General features: G+C 40.8%; 1 protein-coding gene across 2 annotated transcripts in view; it reads right to left on the bottom strand.

Annotated features, from left to right (window-relative positions):
- Npc1 (NPC intracellular cholesterol transporter 1) overlaps positions 1-18586 on the bottom strand; it is a 49850-nt gene that overhangs the window by 11022 nt on the left and 20242 nt on the right. The window contains exons 5-13 of one of the 2 annotated variants that reach the window (XM_048806436.1): positions 16089-16256; positions 15305-15554; positions 12987-13060; positions 12080-12501; positions 10665-10891; positions 8043-8143; positions 5461-5563; positions 1975-2164; positions 290-472 (exon numbers count right to left, since the gene is read on the bottom strand). In XM_048806436.1, coding sequence (XP_048662393.1) covers positions 290-472; positions 1975-2164; positions 5461-5563; positions 8043-8143; positions 10665-10891; positions 12080-12501; positions 12987-13060; positions 15305-15554; positions 16089-16256 — 1718 coding nt within the window. The remainder of the gene's footprint in view (positions 1-289; positions 473-1974; positions 2165-5460; positions 5564-8042; positions 8144-10664; positions 10892-12079; positions 12502-12986; positions 13061-15304; positions 15555-16088; positions 16257-18586) is intronic. The other variant, XM_015482483.2, reaches the window with a different exon arrangement.

The raw sequence follows: 18586 nt of genomic DNA, 5'->3' as shown, positions 1-18586 counted from the left end.
AAGAATTATTTTAATAAGCTATGTCCAAAAGCATTCCCAAAATGTTAGCCCTTTTCGTGCACATGTGGAAAGATACTTTAAAAATCAAATTTTCACTTTACATCTATGCCACCTACCAAAGACAAGGCTGAAATTCTTGGTACCAAAATATCCGAGATAAATCCAGGACACCTGTGAGCCACAGAGGGCAATAACACAAAGCTTCCTCACTGTCTGCACTGACAAATGCCCAGCTGCTAACAGGCCCCCATGCTGGCATGGCACGCTCCCTGGGAAGATGAATGCGTACCTGGTAGGTCTGCACCAGGATGAAGATGTTGTCCACCCCCACAGCCAGCACCAGGAATGGGATGACTTCAATCACTATGAGGGTCAATGGGGTCCCCATGTAGCTGAAGATACCCAATGAGCAGGCCACCGAGCTCAACACGATCACGATCCCTGTGATGCCTAGGGAGATTTTAGAATCCACCTGAGAGGTGACGAAGACACAAGTTGTCAGTTAGAGGAGGTTTTGCCCATTGATTACTAAAAGGTCCTCATTTTTACTGCTTTACATGGGTCTATCTAACCTAGAATTAAAAGTTTAGCCGGGTGTGGTGGCGCACGCCTGTAATCCCAGGGGCCTGGGAGGCTGAGGCAGGAGAATTGCGAGTTCAAAGCCAGCCTCAGCAGCAGTGAGGCGCTAAGCAACTCAGTGAGACCCCATCTCTAAATAAAATACAAAATAGGGCTGGGGATGTGGCTCAGTTGTAGAATACCCCTGAGTTCAATCCCTAGTACCAAAAAAAAAAAAAGGATAATTCCTAATTTGAGAGAGAGATGAAAAAACTTCCAGGTCTTTCCTAGTAGCATATTTCCTCACATTCTTAGTGATGGAGTGGACAAATTAGAAAAAACAAACTAACAAACAAACAATGTGAAGAACTTTAGGATTAAGATGAAATAAAAAATTGAAACTGCAGAAAACAGATGCAAGAAACAGAACTGTCATGTAATTAACACACAGCTTGCACCTGAGTCCCTCAAAAGGAACAGTACATCAATACATCTAAGTTTTCCTTTTTTTTTTGGTTGTGGTACTAGGGATTAAACCTAGGCCCTCATATATACTAAACAAGTGTGTTACCGCTAAGCTACATCCCCAACCCTTTCTGTTTTGTTTTGAGACTGGGACTCCCTCAGTTGCCCAGGCTAGCCTCAGGCTTGTAATTCTCCTAACTCAGCCTCCTTAATAGCTGGGATTGTAGGCACACAACACTGTGCTCAGCTCAAAAAGAGTTTAGGACTTAATGAATTTAGAATAAGTAGAGGGGCTAGGGTTGTTATTCAGTGGTTAGAGTGCTTGGCTGGCATGTGCGAGGCACTAGGTTCGATTCTCAGCACCATATACAAATAAATAAGTGGTCCATTGACAACTAAAAAAAAAAAAAAAAATATATATATATATATAGATATATATATATAGATAGATAGATATAAAAGAAAAGAATAAGTAGAGGCACCATGCATGGTAGTACACATGTAATACAAAGGCATGGTAGTACACATGTAATACAACTTGGGAGGCTGAGGCAGGAAGACCGCAAGTTCAGAATCAGCCTAAGCAACTTAGTGAGACTGTCTCAAAATAAAAAATAAAAAGGGAACTGGGGATCTAGCTCAGTTGGTAGAGTGCTTGCCCTACATGCACAATGCCCTGGGTTCTAATTCTCGGCACCACCACCACCACAACAATAAAAAAATAAAAAATAAAAAGGAGACTATTTCTTAGTTCTGGGGATGTGGCTCAGAGGTTAAGGAGCCCTGAGTGCAATCCCCAGTACAAAGAAAAAAAAAAAAAAAAGACTAAGTAGAGGCTTAAATACAACATCATACCGGGCATTGCCATTTCTAAAACACACATAACAAACACATAGGAACATGAAATATACACATAATACAATCCCCCCCCCCACACACACACACACTTACCAGAAGCCTGCGACAGTTTTTGATGTGCCCCAAGGCTAGGGAAATATACAGAAACATGATGGCGTAGCTAATGACAACAGTGAAGATATCCCCTTTACTTTCACGATTTAGTTCATCTTCAATACTTCGTTCGGTAGTGAAAGAAATGGTCAGATTTGGATTCTTGTAGTTTTTCACAAAATTAATAAACCTAAAGGATAAGCAAAATTTAACAGTTTTAGTTAAAACTAAGTGACAGATAAGTAAGAGCTTCTTTCCCAACTTTTAAGAGCAAAGGCCACACTTAACCTTTGCCCTGCATTAGGAGTTTCAACACTGGAGCCTAAAAGGTGTGAAACACCGCCACAGTCCTTGTCAAGCTGAATTCCTTTTTTTTGGTGGGCGAGATGCTGGGGATCAAACCCCAAGCATGTTAGGCAAGCACTCCGTCACGGAGTCTTGAACTTTCTACCATTTAAAACAGATTTGGAACAAGTTTAAAATAGGTTCATGTTCTGCCTGTGTGTGTTTTGTTTTTTTTAAAAAGATATCTATATGGGCTGGGGTTGTGGCTCAGCAGTAGAGCGCTCACCTATCACGTGCAAGGCCCTGGGTTCGATCCTCAGCACCACATAAAAATAAGTAAAGGTATTGTTTAACTACAACCAAAATAAAATATTAAAAAAAAGTAAAATAAAATTAAGGTTAAAAAAAGATATCTATGTGCAGTACACTTTAATGAACATAAAAATTCATTCAACAATGCAAAATTTATCAGAATCAGGCTGGGATGATGTAGCTCAATGAGAAAGCATCTGCCTCGCATTTGCAAAGCCCTGGCCCAGTTCGACCCCCAGTTCCAAAAAAAAAGTAGCCCATCAGAATCCCAGCTGATTCTTGTAGAAACTGATAAGTTGATTCTAAAACTCACATGCAATTGCCTGGCTAAGAATAGCCAAGACAACTTTTTCAAGAAGAGAAAGTAGGACTTGCACTTCCCAATTTCAAAACTTCCTAGAAAACAATAGTAATAAAGACACCATTATACTGTCACCAGAAGAGACACAGATCAAAGGAACAAATTTTTGAGAGTCCAGAAACATGCCATGTGTCAGGGATTAATTAATTTTTGATAAGGATGCCAAGACTCTTCAGTGGGAAAGAAAAACCTTTTTAACAAATGCTGTAGGACAACTGGAGAGTTACAAGAAAAAGGATGAACCTGGACCCTCACCTCACACAAAAATTAACTCCAGGGATCAGATTGCTGAATGTAAGAGCTAAGACTATAAAACTCCCAGGAGAAAACACAGAGTAAACCCCCATGTTCTTGGATTAGACAATGGTTTCTTGGACATGACACTGAAAGTCTGAGGCACTGCGGGAAGCCACCCGTGAATTACCTGAGGGTCTTCTCTCAGTATGGCAGTCAGGGAGATTTTAGGTTTAACCTTGGGAATGATCCATGGCTCTCCAAAACAGTAGATTGCCCAAGGCAGGGACCTTTATCTCCACTCTACTAGGAAGGTCCTTCACAGAAGCTGTGGAGATGGGCGTAACCTGTTGGGAATGGACAGCCCACCTTCTACCTTTTTGTGAAGAACATGTTATGGAAAGCCTTTGGTGCTCCCTGATATATATAAAGCAAGCGCAGGCTCCATTTTGCCTTTTTAGTATAGAAGCTCGATGTGTATAATCGGCTAGCCCACCCTGCCTCCGCTTTATGAAAATATTTTCTGTGTCCTGCGGTTTCTAGGTCGTTCTGGTTTTCTTAGGTTTTGCTTTGTAGCCAGCCCATTCTACCAAGGGCTGCCCGTGTTGGGACAAAGGCAAGAAGCCAGAAAAGAAAAAAAAAAAAACAAAACTGAATCTCTTCAAAATTAAAAAATTTTTGTGCATCAAAAAAGCAACAACCAAAAAAAGACCCAACAGAATGGGAGCAAATATTTGGAAGTCATATATCTGATAAAGAATATATAAAAATTTCTTACAAATCAATAATAAAAAAATGGGCAAACCATATGAATAGATATTTCTCCAAGGAAGATGGAGAATTAAGTACATGAAAAGATGCCTAAAATTTTTCATCATTAGGAACATGCTAATGAAAACCACAACGACATACTACTTTATATCCAGTAGGATGGCTAGAATCTAAAAGGCAGATAATAACAAGTGCTGGCATAGAAGTGTGGAAACTGGAACCATCACATACTGGAAAAGAGTCCAGCAGTTCTTCAAACAACTAAAGGTAGAGTTACCACATGATCTAGCAATTCTACTCTTAGATATATACCTAAGAGAAATGAAAACTTATAAAAATATTCATTGCAGCATTATTCATTATAGACAAAAGACAGAAATAACTCAAATGTGCATCAATTGATGAATGGGCAAATACATATGGTAGAACTACATAATGGAATATTATTTGGTCATAAAAAGATGTGAGAACGTGGATGAACTTTGAAAACGCGCTAAGTGGAAGAAGCCAAACACAAAAGCCCACAAAAATGATTCCAACCATATAAAAGTCTAAACTAGGAAAATGTATGAAGACAGAAAGTAGATTAGTGATTGTTTATAGCAGTGAATGAAGAATATGAGAAAAGGTAGGTGATAGCTAAAGGATACAGTGTTTCATTCCAAGATCCAAGTGTTCTAAAATTGACTGTAGTGATGGTTGACCATATGTGTGAATACACTAAAGCCATTAAACTACACTTCAAATGAGTGAACTCTATGGTTTATATCATCTCAATAAAACTGTTTTAAAAATTGTGCTGATTGGCACATATCTGTAATAACAGCTACGTAAGAGGCTGGGGTCAGAAGATCCTGCAGACTGAGGCCAGCCTGGGTATCTTAAGCAAGACCCTGTCTCAAAATAAAAAAAGAGTGGGGGATGCAGCTTACTGGTAGAGTGCTTGCCTAGCATGTGCAAGGCCCTAGGTTCAATCCCCAGTGCCACAAGTACCAAACAAAAAAGTACAGAAGGGTATGAAGAGTTAAAGTCCCCCATCTTCCTGACACTTCTCTTGCCATGTTCTGAGAGGTTAAGAACACAGTTAAGTTTTTCAGGCCATCTACTTGAACAGTTTATATTCATGAACCACATGAACAGCTTATGTTCATGTAAATATGCTGATTACAGCTTTTACTAGATCTGGAATCATTTACTTACCTTGTTCTCATTAATAAGTGCATAATATTCTACTGTACCCATCCCTCATTGCTGTACAGTGTGCTCCCAATTTTGCTGTTAGAAAAAAGGCAAGGTGCATTTGTGCGTGCTTTGCCTTCCTGGGTAAGAATACCTGCTTAAAACATCTATTTATATGTAAGTATGTCCAAAGATTTCTTCTGAGCACAATTCTTAGCAAGTGAAAAATATTACATATCTTAGAACTCATGTTGGCTAAGTTAGAGAATGAAGTTCAAGAGCTTGTTGCAAATATCCAGCTTCATAAAAAGCAAGGACAGTTTGTTTATTCAATAGTGACTCACTCTTTTTCCCAGGCCTGGGCCCTCTGGAGCTTCTCTGTATCATTGTAGTAATTATTGACAGGGAAGGTAATCACGAGAGCAGTGGCATTATTGTAGTTTTGATCTAGAAAGGGAAAACGTGACATCAAAAAGCAGATTATGAGCATGTAGAAAATCAGATAAATACAAGGAGGAAATCACAACACAGTAGCTGATCTGATTTCTCACTGGAGACAAATGGAGTCTGTGCTCTAAGACCAAACAAGCAATGGTCTATGAGTATCTTGGTTAGTGAACAGGCTTCCCTGTCTGAAGGGGACAGTTATAATTCAGGGAGAATGATTTTTCCCCTCAAACTACACAGTACATATATGGTAAAAATTTCAAACAGAAGAGAAAGGTGTTGTGTGAGAACTTTCTCCCCTTCCTTTCTCCATTCCATTCTTTGCTTCTCTTTCCATGCTGTGGCCATTTGTGAATCTGTCCAGAAGCTGCACCATGCGCACACAAGCAAACCCATATGGATATTCTTCCCTTTTCCTTTTTACTTACACAAATGGTAACATACTGTTCTACACATTACAATTTAAAATTCTGTATCTTGGAGACCGCTCCATTTTAGTACATATAGAGCTTTTTAATCTTCTCCTGAAGCACGCTATTTGCCAGTATAATTCAACCAATTCCCAACTGATGGACATTCTTGCAATTTTTCTATTACAAAATTACTATAACTATTTATATATCCATAGATGTATAAATATATATATATAGTATATCTATATTTTTAGTATGTAAAGTACATATTCATAGGATCAAATATTACAGCATAATCCCTGAGTCAAAAACTATGTGCCAATATTGTGTCCAACTACAGCTAAAATATAAATATTTAAAAAAAAAAAGGGGTGGCTGGGGTTGTGGCTCAGTGGTAGAGTGCTCGCCTAGCACAAGCGAGGTCCTGGATTCAATCCCCAATATCCCATAAAAATAAATAAATAAAGATATTGTGTCCAACTACAACTAAAAAATAAATATTAAAAAAAAAACTATGTGACTTTCTATTTTTGATAAATTCTCACAAACTGCTGTCCAAAGAGGCTGTTATTTTTTTATACCTTTAACAAAACACTTACTGAGAACTAATTTGTGCCAGGCCTTACTTTAGGTCCTGTGGATATATATCAGGGAGTAAAAGAAAAATCCCATCTTCCTGGAATTGACTTTTGCGTAACCAATTTACATTTTCAGCAATAATAGTAGAGCTCCCATGTTTCACCAACACAAGGTTTTATCAACTCATTTAGGCCTTTGTCAATTTGTTAGGTAGAAAGACTGAAGTGAGACGCATTTTACCATCAGGAGGGAACAGGAACATTTCCTCCATATAATTAAATGCCATTTGTATTGCTGCTTCTGTTAACTTTCAACCACTTCTTTGTGGTTTCACAGTGCTAAGGAAAAGCTGTTACGAATGCTAATTCTTTGTTGTTGTTTTTCAGTTTCTTGCCAGTTTTTAACTGTATGTTTGTTCTCCACCCAAGCATTCAAAATTTTTTATGTAGTCAAATCCATCAGTCTTTCCTTTTGTGGCTTTCCAGTTTTCTTATTTCAAAATGTGTTTGTCATTTCAAAATTATTTAAAAAAATTCCTCCTGTAGGGGCTGGGGATATAGCTCAGGGGGTAGAGTGCTTGCTTGCCTACTGTGTGTGAGGTCTGGATTCAGTCCCCAGTACTAGGGGGAAAAATCCTCCCATATTCCTGTATGATCTTCCAGTTCTCCAACAGTTTTACTTTTCACATTTCGATCTTTGATCTATGTGGAGTTTATTTTGGTAGAAGGAATAAGGAAGAGGACAGTTTTAATTTTTTTCCCTTTGGCTAGCCAGCTGCTGATGTCATGCTTTCCCTACGATTAGAAATGGCATTTTATTATATGGGGCAGAGTCAATTTTAAACACAGATCACAAGTTCTCTCCTGCTTCTGAGCCAAGGGGAGAAAACCTAGCTGGCCTCTTCATCAGCTAGGGAAAAACCTGTTGAGCCTGCAGGGAGGCTTCAGATGCCAAAGATGTCGCGTGAATCACCACCCCATTTTATCTACCCCATCTGTCCTAGATGCCACAGAAACCAGCGAAGAATGTTCTTCCCACTATAAAGGTATCCAGATTGTCCTGGATGGTTTAGAAGGGGACAAAAAACACAACAACAACAACAAAAAAAACACCAACTTTGGATTTTTATTCCTTCCCCATTACGTGGGTTCTGAACCTGAGGTCATGGCCTCCTGAGACATTCTACTGGTAAGCTTCCAGGTCTGTGACCTCCTTGCAATTGACCAACAACACAACTACACTATTCTGGGAAAATGTCCTTAGCCTTTAACAGCTTCTCAAAGGCATGTGTGACCTAAAAGGTAAACATAATCCACTTCTTTTAAATCCAAAGTAAAACCCAAAGCCAAAGCCAAAGAAAATATTATATTTAAGATTCAACAGTCAGGGAATTAAGAAGGTTGCTCCATTTATGAAATCTTCCTAACCACCCTTAACTGCATGATGGAACCAGGATTACTAGGAGAAGCTCAGCTTCTCTTACTTACCATCGTAGCCTCCCAGCACAAGCCACGGGAACACGGGTCCACCGAATGTACCGAGGCAAGGATCATGCAGCAGACTTGTATCATTCAGAGAGGCAGGAGCCCTGCCCAGAGATCAGAAAACACCTCCCACTTAGAATAAGCCTCAAGACATCATGGACATTTAGACAGCAAACACTTACTGTGGCTGACTGTATTCTAGGTAGAAGGTGGGCCCTAAGGTTCCTGAGTTGGATGATACTGTCCGTCATGAGCCACTCAGAACTTGGATTCCCTGGACTAAAGGCAGAAGACCTGGCCCTGGTGTCTGGTGCTGTGTGGGTACAGAGGAGGGGGAAAATGACACGAGGAGAAAACTGCCACCAGAAGGAGACCTGTAGAGATGTGGTTCTAGACCACATTTCTAAGTATAAGGGCAATTCAGCAGCAAAGAGCTGCTCCATACACCCTGGGGGAGAGAACAGGTGTGTAAGAGGAGGCAAGAGCAAGAGGAAGGTGGTCAGGGCACAGTAAGTCCTGGCCTTGCATATGAGGTGCAGACAAAGGATGCTCCTAAGGGAGGGGGCAGGGCTGGAAAGGATGAACAATGGCAAAAATAAGGATCTGATCGATGCCAGGCTAAGTGGTTTAATTCTAACCCTGAAGGCACTGGGGAACAGTCAGAGATGTCTGGGGAAGGGATGTCATGAGCTGTTTTCCAAAAAAATCAGTGGCAAAGTGGAAGGAGGTCTGGGGAGTGGGAAAGAAACAGGAAGGTGGGAGGGCAGTCAGGAAGTTTGTGCAATGGCCCAGGCAAGAGAGCACGGGTAGATGGCTACTCTGTGTGAGGAGAATGAGCATTTCAAGGCAGTCAGCAGCCAGAACTCAGCTGGGCGCTCAGGGAGGTCTGCACAGAGGACCTGCTCTTCGGAGCTGCTGTGAGGTCCTTCATCCCACAGCCTGACTGTCACAGCAGGAAGGACCTGGAGAGGTTAAGATTCACCACAATCACATGAGGAAGGCAAGAGGAGGAAGTCAGGGATACAGCCTCATGTTGGCTTCACTGCTAGATGTCAATGCCATTCAAAGACACCAGGGAAAGAAGTCTAGCCCTGACTCTGGGAAGGCCAAGTCTGTTGTTCCTTTGGGATGTGCATGTGGAAAGGAGTGAAAACGAGAGACAGGCCGGAGTCATGAAAAAACCAAGCCACACAGCCTGTCATGGGAACTGTCCCAGAAGGGCTTCCATGCCTGTCTAAACCAGGCCCTTTGATAAAACCCAAGTCTCACACACCTCTCCCCCCAATTCTTTTGGCTTTATTTTGTAAAACAGAAAATAGTTTTTCCCTCTGAAATATAGAAAGCAATTACGTAATATCATATTTATTACCCACATACCCTCCTGGTTACCCACAGTCCCCTCGTACCGTCTGCCCTGTCTACAATGCTGTTTTGAGGCACACAGGCATACATTTATTTATTGTTTTATGAGTACAACTCATGTTTAAGAGGCAACGTCCTTGAAACAGAATGAACACTGACCAACAGCCTGAGCAGTCACATTTGAACAACAAAATTTAAGGTCACCAGAGTTCCTGACAACCAGAAACCAGAGTGCTCAGCTCTTGAGACACAGTGAGTTAAGCAATGCAATCAAAAGAGACATGGAGGTATTTTTCCTGTTCCTGTGGTGAACACAAAGCCACTGTGGTTGTTCACATCGCTGAACAATCGCCCTCAGGCCAGCTCTGGAGCATTCAGAGATGGAAGACTGAATAAGCCCAAAGCTCCCCTCAAAGATCACCTAAGCACAGCTTCCTTGGGCGACTAATCCCAATTATAAAGAATCCCTGCCCAGCCAGATGTAGGCCTCCCAAGGGAAGCAGCTTAAGGCCTTCTAATCTAAAACTGCATGTCAGTTCTCCCCAGCTCCTCAAAAGGAGGTGACATGCTTTAAACACAGCTAGGTACTAGGATATCAGGTTACACATGAAAAACAGGCACAAGCTCAATAAGATTCTACCTTCAAATCTTAGGGGAGTAGGTGTGGACATCAAACTGTTATTGACCCAGGCAAGAGTTAAAGATCGATCCTGGATTACACACCAAGGAAGCGCCCACTCTAGAGCCTTTGCCCATGCTGCTTATTCTGCTGTAAACACTTTTTCCTGTGATATCCACAGGCTGTCTTTTGTGCAAGTATCTTCTCTAAAACTCATTCTTTTTTTTGCTAAGCCTTATTTGTCTTTCCCAACACTAATCTTTTACTGACACGAGAGCATATATATCCAGTATGCCATACAATAGTGTTTCTGACAATGATGGACTACACATGATAGTGGGTTCCTCAAGATTATATTGCCTAGAGATGTCATAGCTGCCTTATTTTGTGTAAACATACTCCATGATATGTTCCCACAATAAAGAATTAACTATCAATGAATTTCTCAGAATGGGTCCTCATTGAGAAGAAACATATGACTGTATTTACTGATTGCCAGTTCCCATTCATTAAGATGTGAGCTTCGAGGGGTATGCATTGCTCTGTTGGTTCACTGATGGGTCTCTAGTACCATGAGTGGTGAAAGCAAAAACAAGTGCTCGAATATTGGCAGGATAAACAAATGGTTGGCTGCTGCCACTTACCGTGTGCAGTACAGAAAGTGCGTGTGATAATCAGCATACACAAAGAAGTCATCCCCTACTTGATGGTCCAGTGCAGAATGGCTGTTCTGGAAGTAATTTAACACACTCAAAATGGTGCAATTCTTGTTATAAGGTGAGAGAGGGGCCAAGCAGATGTCTTGAAGTGTCACAGTCTCGTTGTTATAATTTGCAGTAATACTTTCAAGGGCTGTTTGTAAGTCAAGAACCTGAAAGAAGATTTTAAAAATAAGCAAACCCAGAAAGATGTCAGATTTCTTCAAATCTTTAATAACTAGTATTGTGAGAGGTTAGAAGAAAAAGTCTTTGAGGAAAACACATCCTAAGACAGAGGAGGTTCAGGCACACTGCAGTAAAGTATCTGGTGAGGTAAGAGGTGTCCAGAGATGGGGAGGGGATATGTGATCAGATTGATTTCAATACAGCATCCACAACCATCTCTCCTCACCTGTCTCCAGCAGCCACTAACAAGCAGCCACAGTGTGATGCCTGGTCTTCCCAACACTCCCCCTTCCCTAAACACACCAAAACACATGCCTGGCTCTGTGCTACAATCATTTATGTATACGCCCATATTTTCCAATATAGACTATAGTCTCAGAAGTAAATGTCTGTGCTGTTCATCTTTTGCAACAAGCTAGGAAAATGGAACAGTCAGTCACTAGGTAGAGAAAGAAAAATTCCATTAAAATTTTTGGCACATTTCAATGCTTTTAAAAATCTCACACTTTATGTAGACAAGGACAATATTTAAAGGAAAATTTGGGTGACTGTAATGAATAATCATTTATTAAAGAAGTAGATGTCGTTTATTCACAGGTACAGATTTCCGTAGCAAATATGAAGGACAACAGGAAATTCTAAAGGCCTTTGTAAGAGAAACAGATGGATCTCTTCCCAAGTGTATCTTCCACTAACTATGGATGGCAGCTAACATTCAGATCACAATAATTTCATTCCTAGACCTTGGATTAGTAATGATCCAGCAGTTCCTGCTCCGGACCCCAGGACAGCATAAATAAATTCATTCCTTTGGGTCCTTTCATTTTACTCTAATACAAGGAAAAAAAAAAAAAATCCATGGATTCCCGAGGTAAATTCCTCATAAATATATTCTGCTTCAACAGAGAAATGCTACTTAGACCTTCCTCTGTTCATCTCAATTTCAAGAATAAGGCAGGACCTGCTGTTTGAAGTCAATCCAAAAGCAGGCAACAGTAAATTTTTTATTAAATTCAATGACTAGCACCACTATCTTGAAAAATAAGTGAAAACACCTTTACTTTAATGCTTAAAGATTTAAGAGATACCACAACAGTCAGCCCCAACTCCGTATTGGACAGAATTGGTCTACATGTAAAAGCCAGATGGACGGACATCTACTAATGGCAGAATACCTGGTGCAAAATCTCTTTGTCAAGTGGGGATCCAAAGGGCACGTCGGCTCCTGCGGGGTATGGCTGGTAAATGTGTTTGCTGGTATTGGGGGCCCGGATGATGAGCTGCTCTGTCCGGAAGAAAGGCCCAAAGTGTGTGTCAAAGTATTCTTTATCCTGGCGGGCCTGGCTGCTGGCAGATGACCAGAGGTCAACTGGATTGGTGGTGACCCGCACAAATGCCAGGCCTGAAGAACATGCGGCGATGAAGACCAGTGAGAAGAAAATGATGCAGCCAGGGTTTCGGACACAGTAAGATCCCCACTGGGTGAAGAAGCGCCTCAAACAGCCCTCGAAGGCGGCACCAAGCCGGTCGCAGCAGGACGCCTCCCCTGGAAGAGCAGGAGAGGAAAGGAGGGTGGAGGTTAAGAGCCAGGCCGTTCCTGAAAGTCGGAACAGGGACAGCATTAGCTACCACTGCACGTGCTGGGAGTCCAGCCCCCTGGGTGACACAACTGACACCCCAGGCCCTGTGCTCTCTGTCTGCTTGGGGAAGCTATTCTTTTTGGCTACCCACAATGGACACTGATGCACTCCTGGGTGGAAAGATGCTCACACGAGGGCTTCTGAAAAGCAAGTTTCTCTGACTGCTCTGCTGCTCCTGCCCTTGGCCTGCCACACAGGCACCTTTGTGGCTTTTACTCTGGTCCCTAAGCATTTCACTGCTGTCATTGATTACTTGGGTCTGATCTGCCACCCTGACATCAGAGCCACAGGCAAGGGACATGTCTGTGCTGACCATAGCTGTGTCCTTGGCACTTGTGCCCTGCCTCACCCATAATCGGCACGTCAATATTTGCTGAGGAAACAAGGGCTCTTTCAGGCCAACAAAATCCAAACCCTTTATTTTCTGTACAAATATGCCTACCTTTGTCACTGGCATTAACAGAAAAGGCTATATTGCTGTCAATGGGAGTGTATTCGGAGACAAAATAACGCTTTCTGAAAAATAAAAGCACATAAGCAGTATTAGTGGTCTTCATGATAAGATTGTTATTTGGATATCCCAAAATCCCACTAAAAGCTTACTCCCTCATCCTGACTTCTTCCTCCCTAATCCTAAGTTCCCTTGGGTCTCTATGCTTACCAGTTTCAGCAGAAAATTTAAGACTGTATTAAAAAAAAAATCCGAATTGTTAAAGGATAATTTCACTTTGCAACCCTCATTTTAGATCCTTTAAAAACACGCTATCCTGCCTAGGAGCAACGAGCACACCTGCTGCCCTGTCCTTGATTTCAAATACTATCCTGGGCCAGGGCAGGGAGAATAGCAGATGATCCCAAGGGTGGGAACATGTCAAAAGAACATAAGAGCCAACCAGAAGGCACCTCCCCATGCCCAACGTGGAAAAAATCTGAGCAGCAAAACAATGGAATTAGATAGAGTCCACAGAATAAGTAAAAGGTCCATAATGTAACTAAATGAATAATAAGTGAAGGAAGAAGTCCGATTAGTAGTTGTAGGGAGTGAGAGAAATCCACAATTGCCATCAGGCAAACACTGCAATAATCATGGTTGCAGACAGAACCCATGATTTAGTGGGCAGTAGGTGATGGTCTGAGGAGAAAGTATCAGTATAGTTTTGTTTTTGTTTTAGTTGTAGATGGACACAATACCTTTATTTTATTTATTTGTTTTTATGCGGTGGTGAAGATCAAACCCAGTGCCTCATGTGTGCTAGGCAAGTGCTCTACCACTGAGCTACACCCCCAGCCCATGCATAGTTTTAAAATATCTTTTCTCAAGAAAATTTCCAATTATAAAGGGAAAATAGTAACCCCAGTGAAGAAACCCAGGAGACATCATCTTAACCGTGAGATCAAGGTTAATATCCCTAGTAACAACATATCAACATCATGGACTCCTTGGCATGATGCCCTGAGAAAGACACATCACCACATCTGTGATGTGCTTGTCCAAAACACACAACCTCAATCTAATCACCACAAAACACTGGATGAAGGCAAGAGGCACAGGCTGCAAAATAAGAGGCAGGTACTCATCAAAAGTGTCAAGATCTTAAAAATGGAAAAAGACGGAGGAACCATCTGACGTAGATTGGAGGAGACTAATAAAACATAAAAAGTGAATGTGTTATGAGATTCTGAAACAGAAAATGGGCATGAGAGGAAAAACTGATGAAATCCGAGTAAAGTGTGTAGTTTAGCTAATAATACGGTATCAGTTACATGGTTTTGATCATTATACTGGGTTCTCTCAGTGGTAACATGAGGGTAAGCTGGGAAAAGGGTATATATAAATTCTGCTATTCCAGCAACTTTTTGGTAAGTCTAAAATGGTTTTAAAATTAAAATAAATAAAAATATACTGTTGTCAGGCGTGGTGGTACAATACCAGCAACTCAGGAGGCTGAGGAAGGAATATTGCAAGTTCAAGACCAACCTGGGCAACTTATTGAGACCCTGTTTCAACATAAAAAATAAAAAGGGCTGGGGGTGGCCATAATTCCAGTGACTTGGGAAGCTGAGGCAGGAGGATCATGAGTTCAAAACCAGCCTTAGCAATTTAATGAGGTCCTGAACAACTCAGATCCCCAGTTCCAAAGTGGGGGCAGGACTGGGTGTGTAGCTCAGTGGTAGATTCAATCCCAGTACCAAGAAAGGAAAAAAAAAAGCACTATACTAAATGCAGATGGCAGTGCATTCAATTAGATTTGGACCATTTGGCTCATTTGACTCTGACTTTCTTTCCTTTTTTAATTGTTTTTGGTTATAGATGGACACAATATCTTTGTTTTATTTATTTATTTTATGTGGTGCTGAGTATTAAACCCAGTGCCTCACACATGCGAGGCAATCACTCAACCATTGAGCTACAACCCCAGCCCATGACTCTGACTAGAATTTCTAAAGATGGGTTAATACATTGAGCTTTAACTCACACACTGTTCTGAATAAATCAATAAAACTAACTTCAAATGCTTAAATGTCTCAACGACACTTGACTATTTACTAGCTGCAGATCATAAGCAATCCATGGAGTGGCATTCACGCAGGTATTTGCTTCCTGTTCTAATAAACCTGCCATGTGAAAGCTACAAGTGCCACTTGAGTCATTTTCATCTTCTGGCCCTAGTTCTCTCTCTCTCTCTCTCTCTCTCTCTCTATCTCACACACATACACACACACACACACACACACACACACACACACACAGCTGCTTACCTGTAGCACCACAATGCAAAAAATGCTCCAAAAAACACAAACAAAAATGCCATGTAGGTGATCCACATGATGACATACATGGCATCCAAACCAAAGATCCTCCAGGGAATAGGAGGTGCTGGGGGCTGGGGCTTGGGGCCACAAACGATGGAGCAGTCCTGGCAGCTGCATGGCCCAGTGACCTCATCTACAGACTCATTACAGCCTTTGGTGGCATTGTTCATGGGCTCCATCCCCTGGACTGGAAGATCTATGGGAAGGAATTGTGTTGAGTGACAATCTCAATGAAAAAACATTAAAAATTGTGTACTGAACTATCTCGAAACCCAATAATAAGCATGCTGAAATACAGCATAACACAACTGGAAGAATAAGGACTGGAGGTTTTAATTTAATCTCCAATCCCTTTATGTTTTATTGCTTTGCCTTATAAAATTTGTTGCTTTGCCTTATAAAATTACAAGTGCTGACTTTCAGTCCTGTCTTACTCCCACTCTGAATAGCTAGACTAAGATTTCAGCAGAGCTCTGAAAAGTCTGTTGTGACACTCCTTAGCCTTTCTTAAACAAACAAAACCTCAGTTTATTCCCTCAAGTATACAGCGATCCCTACAGGCAATTCCTTTTCCGCTTCCATTCCTACTGGATAAATGCCCTAGTAACCTCTCTTACTCGAGAGAAACTCTAGGTATTAGTTACCGGAATTTATCCTCCTACTGCAGACTGATTCCTTGGCATTATAACATTATTATAAATATAGCAACTTTGGGAGTAGTCATCCCTACCTGAAAAAATGGGAGTGATGGTAAATGGCGCCTGTCCATTGTTCTTATCGAACATGTACTCGATCCAGTTGGTGGCATTGCAGGCATCAGCATCCCTCCCACAGAGGAGTCCCAGGGCTTTGTCATTACTTGAGGGGGCTTCCACATCCCGGCAGGCATTGTACATTGCTAGAAAAGGAATCCCAAGGGAAAAAGCGACATGACACTTGCTCTAGTCTCCAGATAAGAGCTTGCAAAAGGCCTCTGAAATGGGAACAAAGGACTCCAGGTGGATTGCAACCGTGTTAGCAAGCAGACTGGAATGTGGGATGACTGCACACTGTGGATGGGAGAGGTGACTTCCCTCTGAAATGGCTTATTCCAGCTTGACTCCAAGTAACTTAAAAAGTAAAAAACAGGAAAGGGAAAGGCTTATGGCATACCATGTAGTTCTTACAAAAGCTTTGGGAAGTCTCCTCTCCACTGTCCAGAGGAGTAGACTAAAGCTAAGAATCTTAGTACCTCTTCAGTCAGTGAAGCTGGTTCCAGAAAACCTGGAGCAGCCTCTTGCAGCAGGAGACTACACAGCTGAATCACGGAAATTACAGGGAAAACTGGCTTTAGGAATGAGGTCACACATGAATTAAACTAATACCATTCTGTTTTTTAGTTTTATTTTAGTACACAAAGATAACACAGTACCTAATATCAATGCTATCACACACAGGGAGGCAGGCGGAGTGTCCTGTACTGCTAATTTTCATTTCACCAGTCCCTGCTTGCTAGAATCTTCTTAGATCTTCTTCTCTGAACCTCCAAGGGGATCTCTACATATTCATTTGGTTTTATCCTCACTTATTTATTTATTTTTTAAATATTTAGTTGTCAATGGACCTTTACTTTATTTATTTCTATGTGGTGCTGAGAGTCGAACCTAGTGTCTCACACATGCTAGGCAAGCGCTGTAACACTGAGCCACAACTCCAGCCCCTTACCCTCACTTTTGAAAGAAAGGTTAGCTAGAGTGACAGCTGTCTTTTTCAAAACTGAATGTATCAGTCCTTTCTGGCCTCATATTATGGCTGGTGAGAAAATGTTCAATTATCATTCTTCTGAAGAGCTTTGTGTCTTTTCTCTATTTGCTTTTAACATCTCTGTCTTTGAAATGCATTCATTTTTCTAGGTCATACTTAAGGTATGGGTTTTCTTTTGCTTTAAAAACAAATTTTTTAAATTATTTTAATTTTTTTTTTTAATGTGTGCTAAGGCTCAATCCCAGTGCCTCACACATAGTAGGCAAGTGCTCTGCCACTGAGCTACAGCCCCAGCCCTTAAAAAAAACTTCTGAGATATCATTCACAAACCATACCACACACCCACTAAAAATATTCAGTTTAATGAATTTTAGCATATTCATCAATATATGCAACCACCACTACATCCAGTTGTGGAACATTTTCAACTCCTCAAAAAAGAAATCCTGTACCCTTTAACCAAGATTGCTATTTCCTCACATTCCAAACCCTAAGCAATCACTAAACGTGTCTATAGATTTGCCTATTTTAGACATTTCATATTAACAAAATTTATAATGCTTAGTGTTTTCTGATGAGCTTCTTTTACTTAGCTTTCCCCCCACCTGGGAATTAAACCCACGGACACTAAATCACTGAGTCACTTTTTATTTTGAGGCAGGATCTTGCTAAGTTGTTGAGGCTAGCTTTGAACTTGTGATCTTCCTGCTTTAGCCTACTGAGCACTCCATTCTTTTTTTTTAATGGCCAAATAATATTCAATCACATGGAGGTACCATATTTTGTTGACATCTTTTGGCTACTATGAGTAATGTTGCTACAGACATTGGTAAGTTTTTGCGTGGACACGTTTCATTTTTCTTGGAGGGACTGCTGGGTCATATGGTAACTATATTTGTTTCAAGAACTGCCAGACTGTTTTCCAAAGCAGCTATACCACTTTATATTCCCACGTACGAATGAAGTTCTGATTTCACCACATCCATGCCAATACCTGGTATCTGATTTTTTGACATTAGCCATCTTGGTGAGGGTGCAGTTTTGATTTGTATTTCCATGAATATAATGTTGAACACATTTTCATGTGTTTATTAACTATTTGCATATCTTCCTTGGCTGTTTATTTACTATTAGGTTATAACAGATTTGTATATATTCTAGATATAAGTCCCTTAAAAATGCATGATTTGCAAATATTTTCTTCATGGTATCCTTTGAAGCACAAACATTTCTTTTTTTTTATTTTAATGAGGTGTAATTTATCTATTTCTTCTTTTGTTGCCCATACTTTTAATATTATATCTAAGACTTCACTGCCAAATCCATGGTCATAAAGACTTACCCCTATTTTTTCTCCTAAGAGTTCTGTAGTTTTAGCTCTTACATTTAAGTCTTTGATTCATTTTCAATTATTTTTTTTTAATTTAATGAGGTAAGGGTCCAATTTCATTTTTTTTTTTTTCTTTTTTTGCATGTGGATACTGT

This window comes from Marmota marmota, unplaced genomic scaffold, assembly GCF_001458135.2.
Source record: "Marmota marmota marmota unplaced genomic scaffold, marMar, whole genome shotgun sequence".
NCBI classification, from domain to species: domain Eukaryota; kingdom Metazoa; phylum Chordata; class Mammalia; order Rodentia; family Sciuridae; genus Marmota; species Marmota marmota.
Note: the sequence above shows the minus strand (reverse complement) of the source record. Positions and strands in the feature narration are given on the sequence as shown.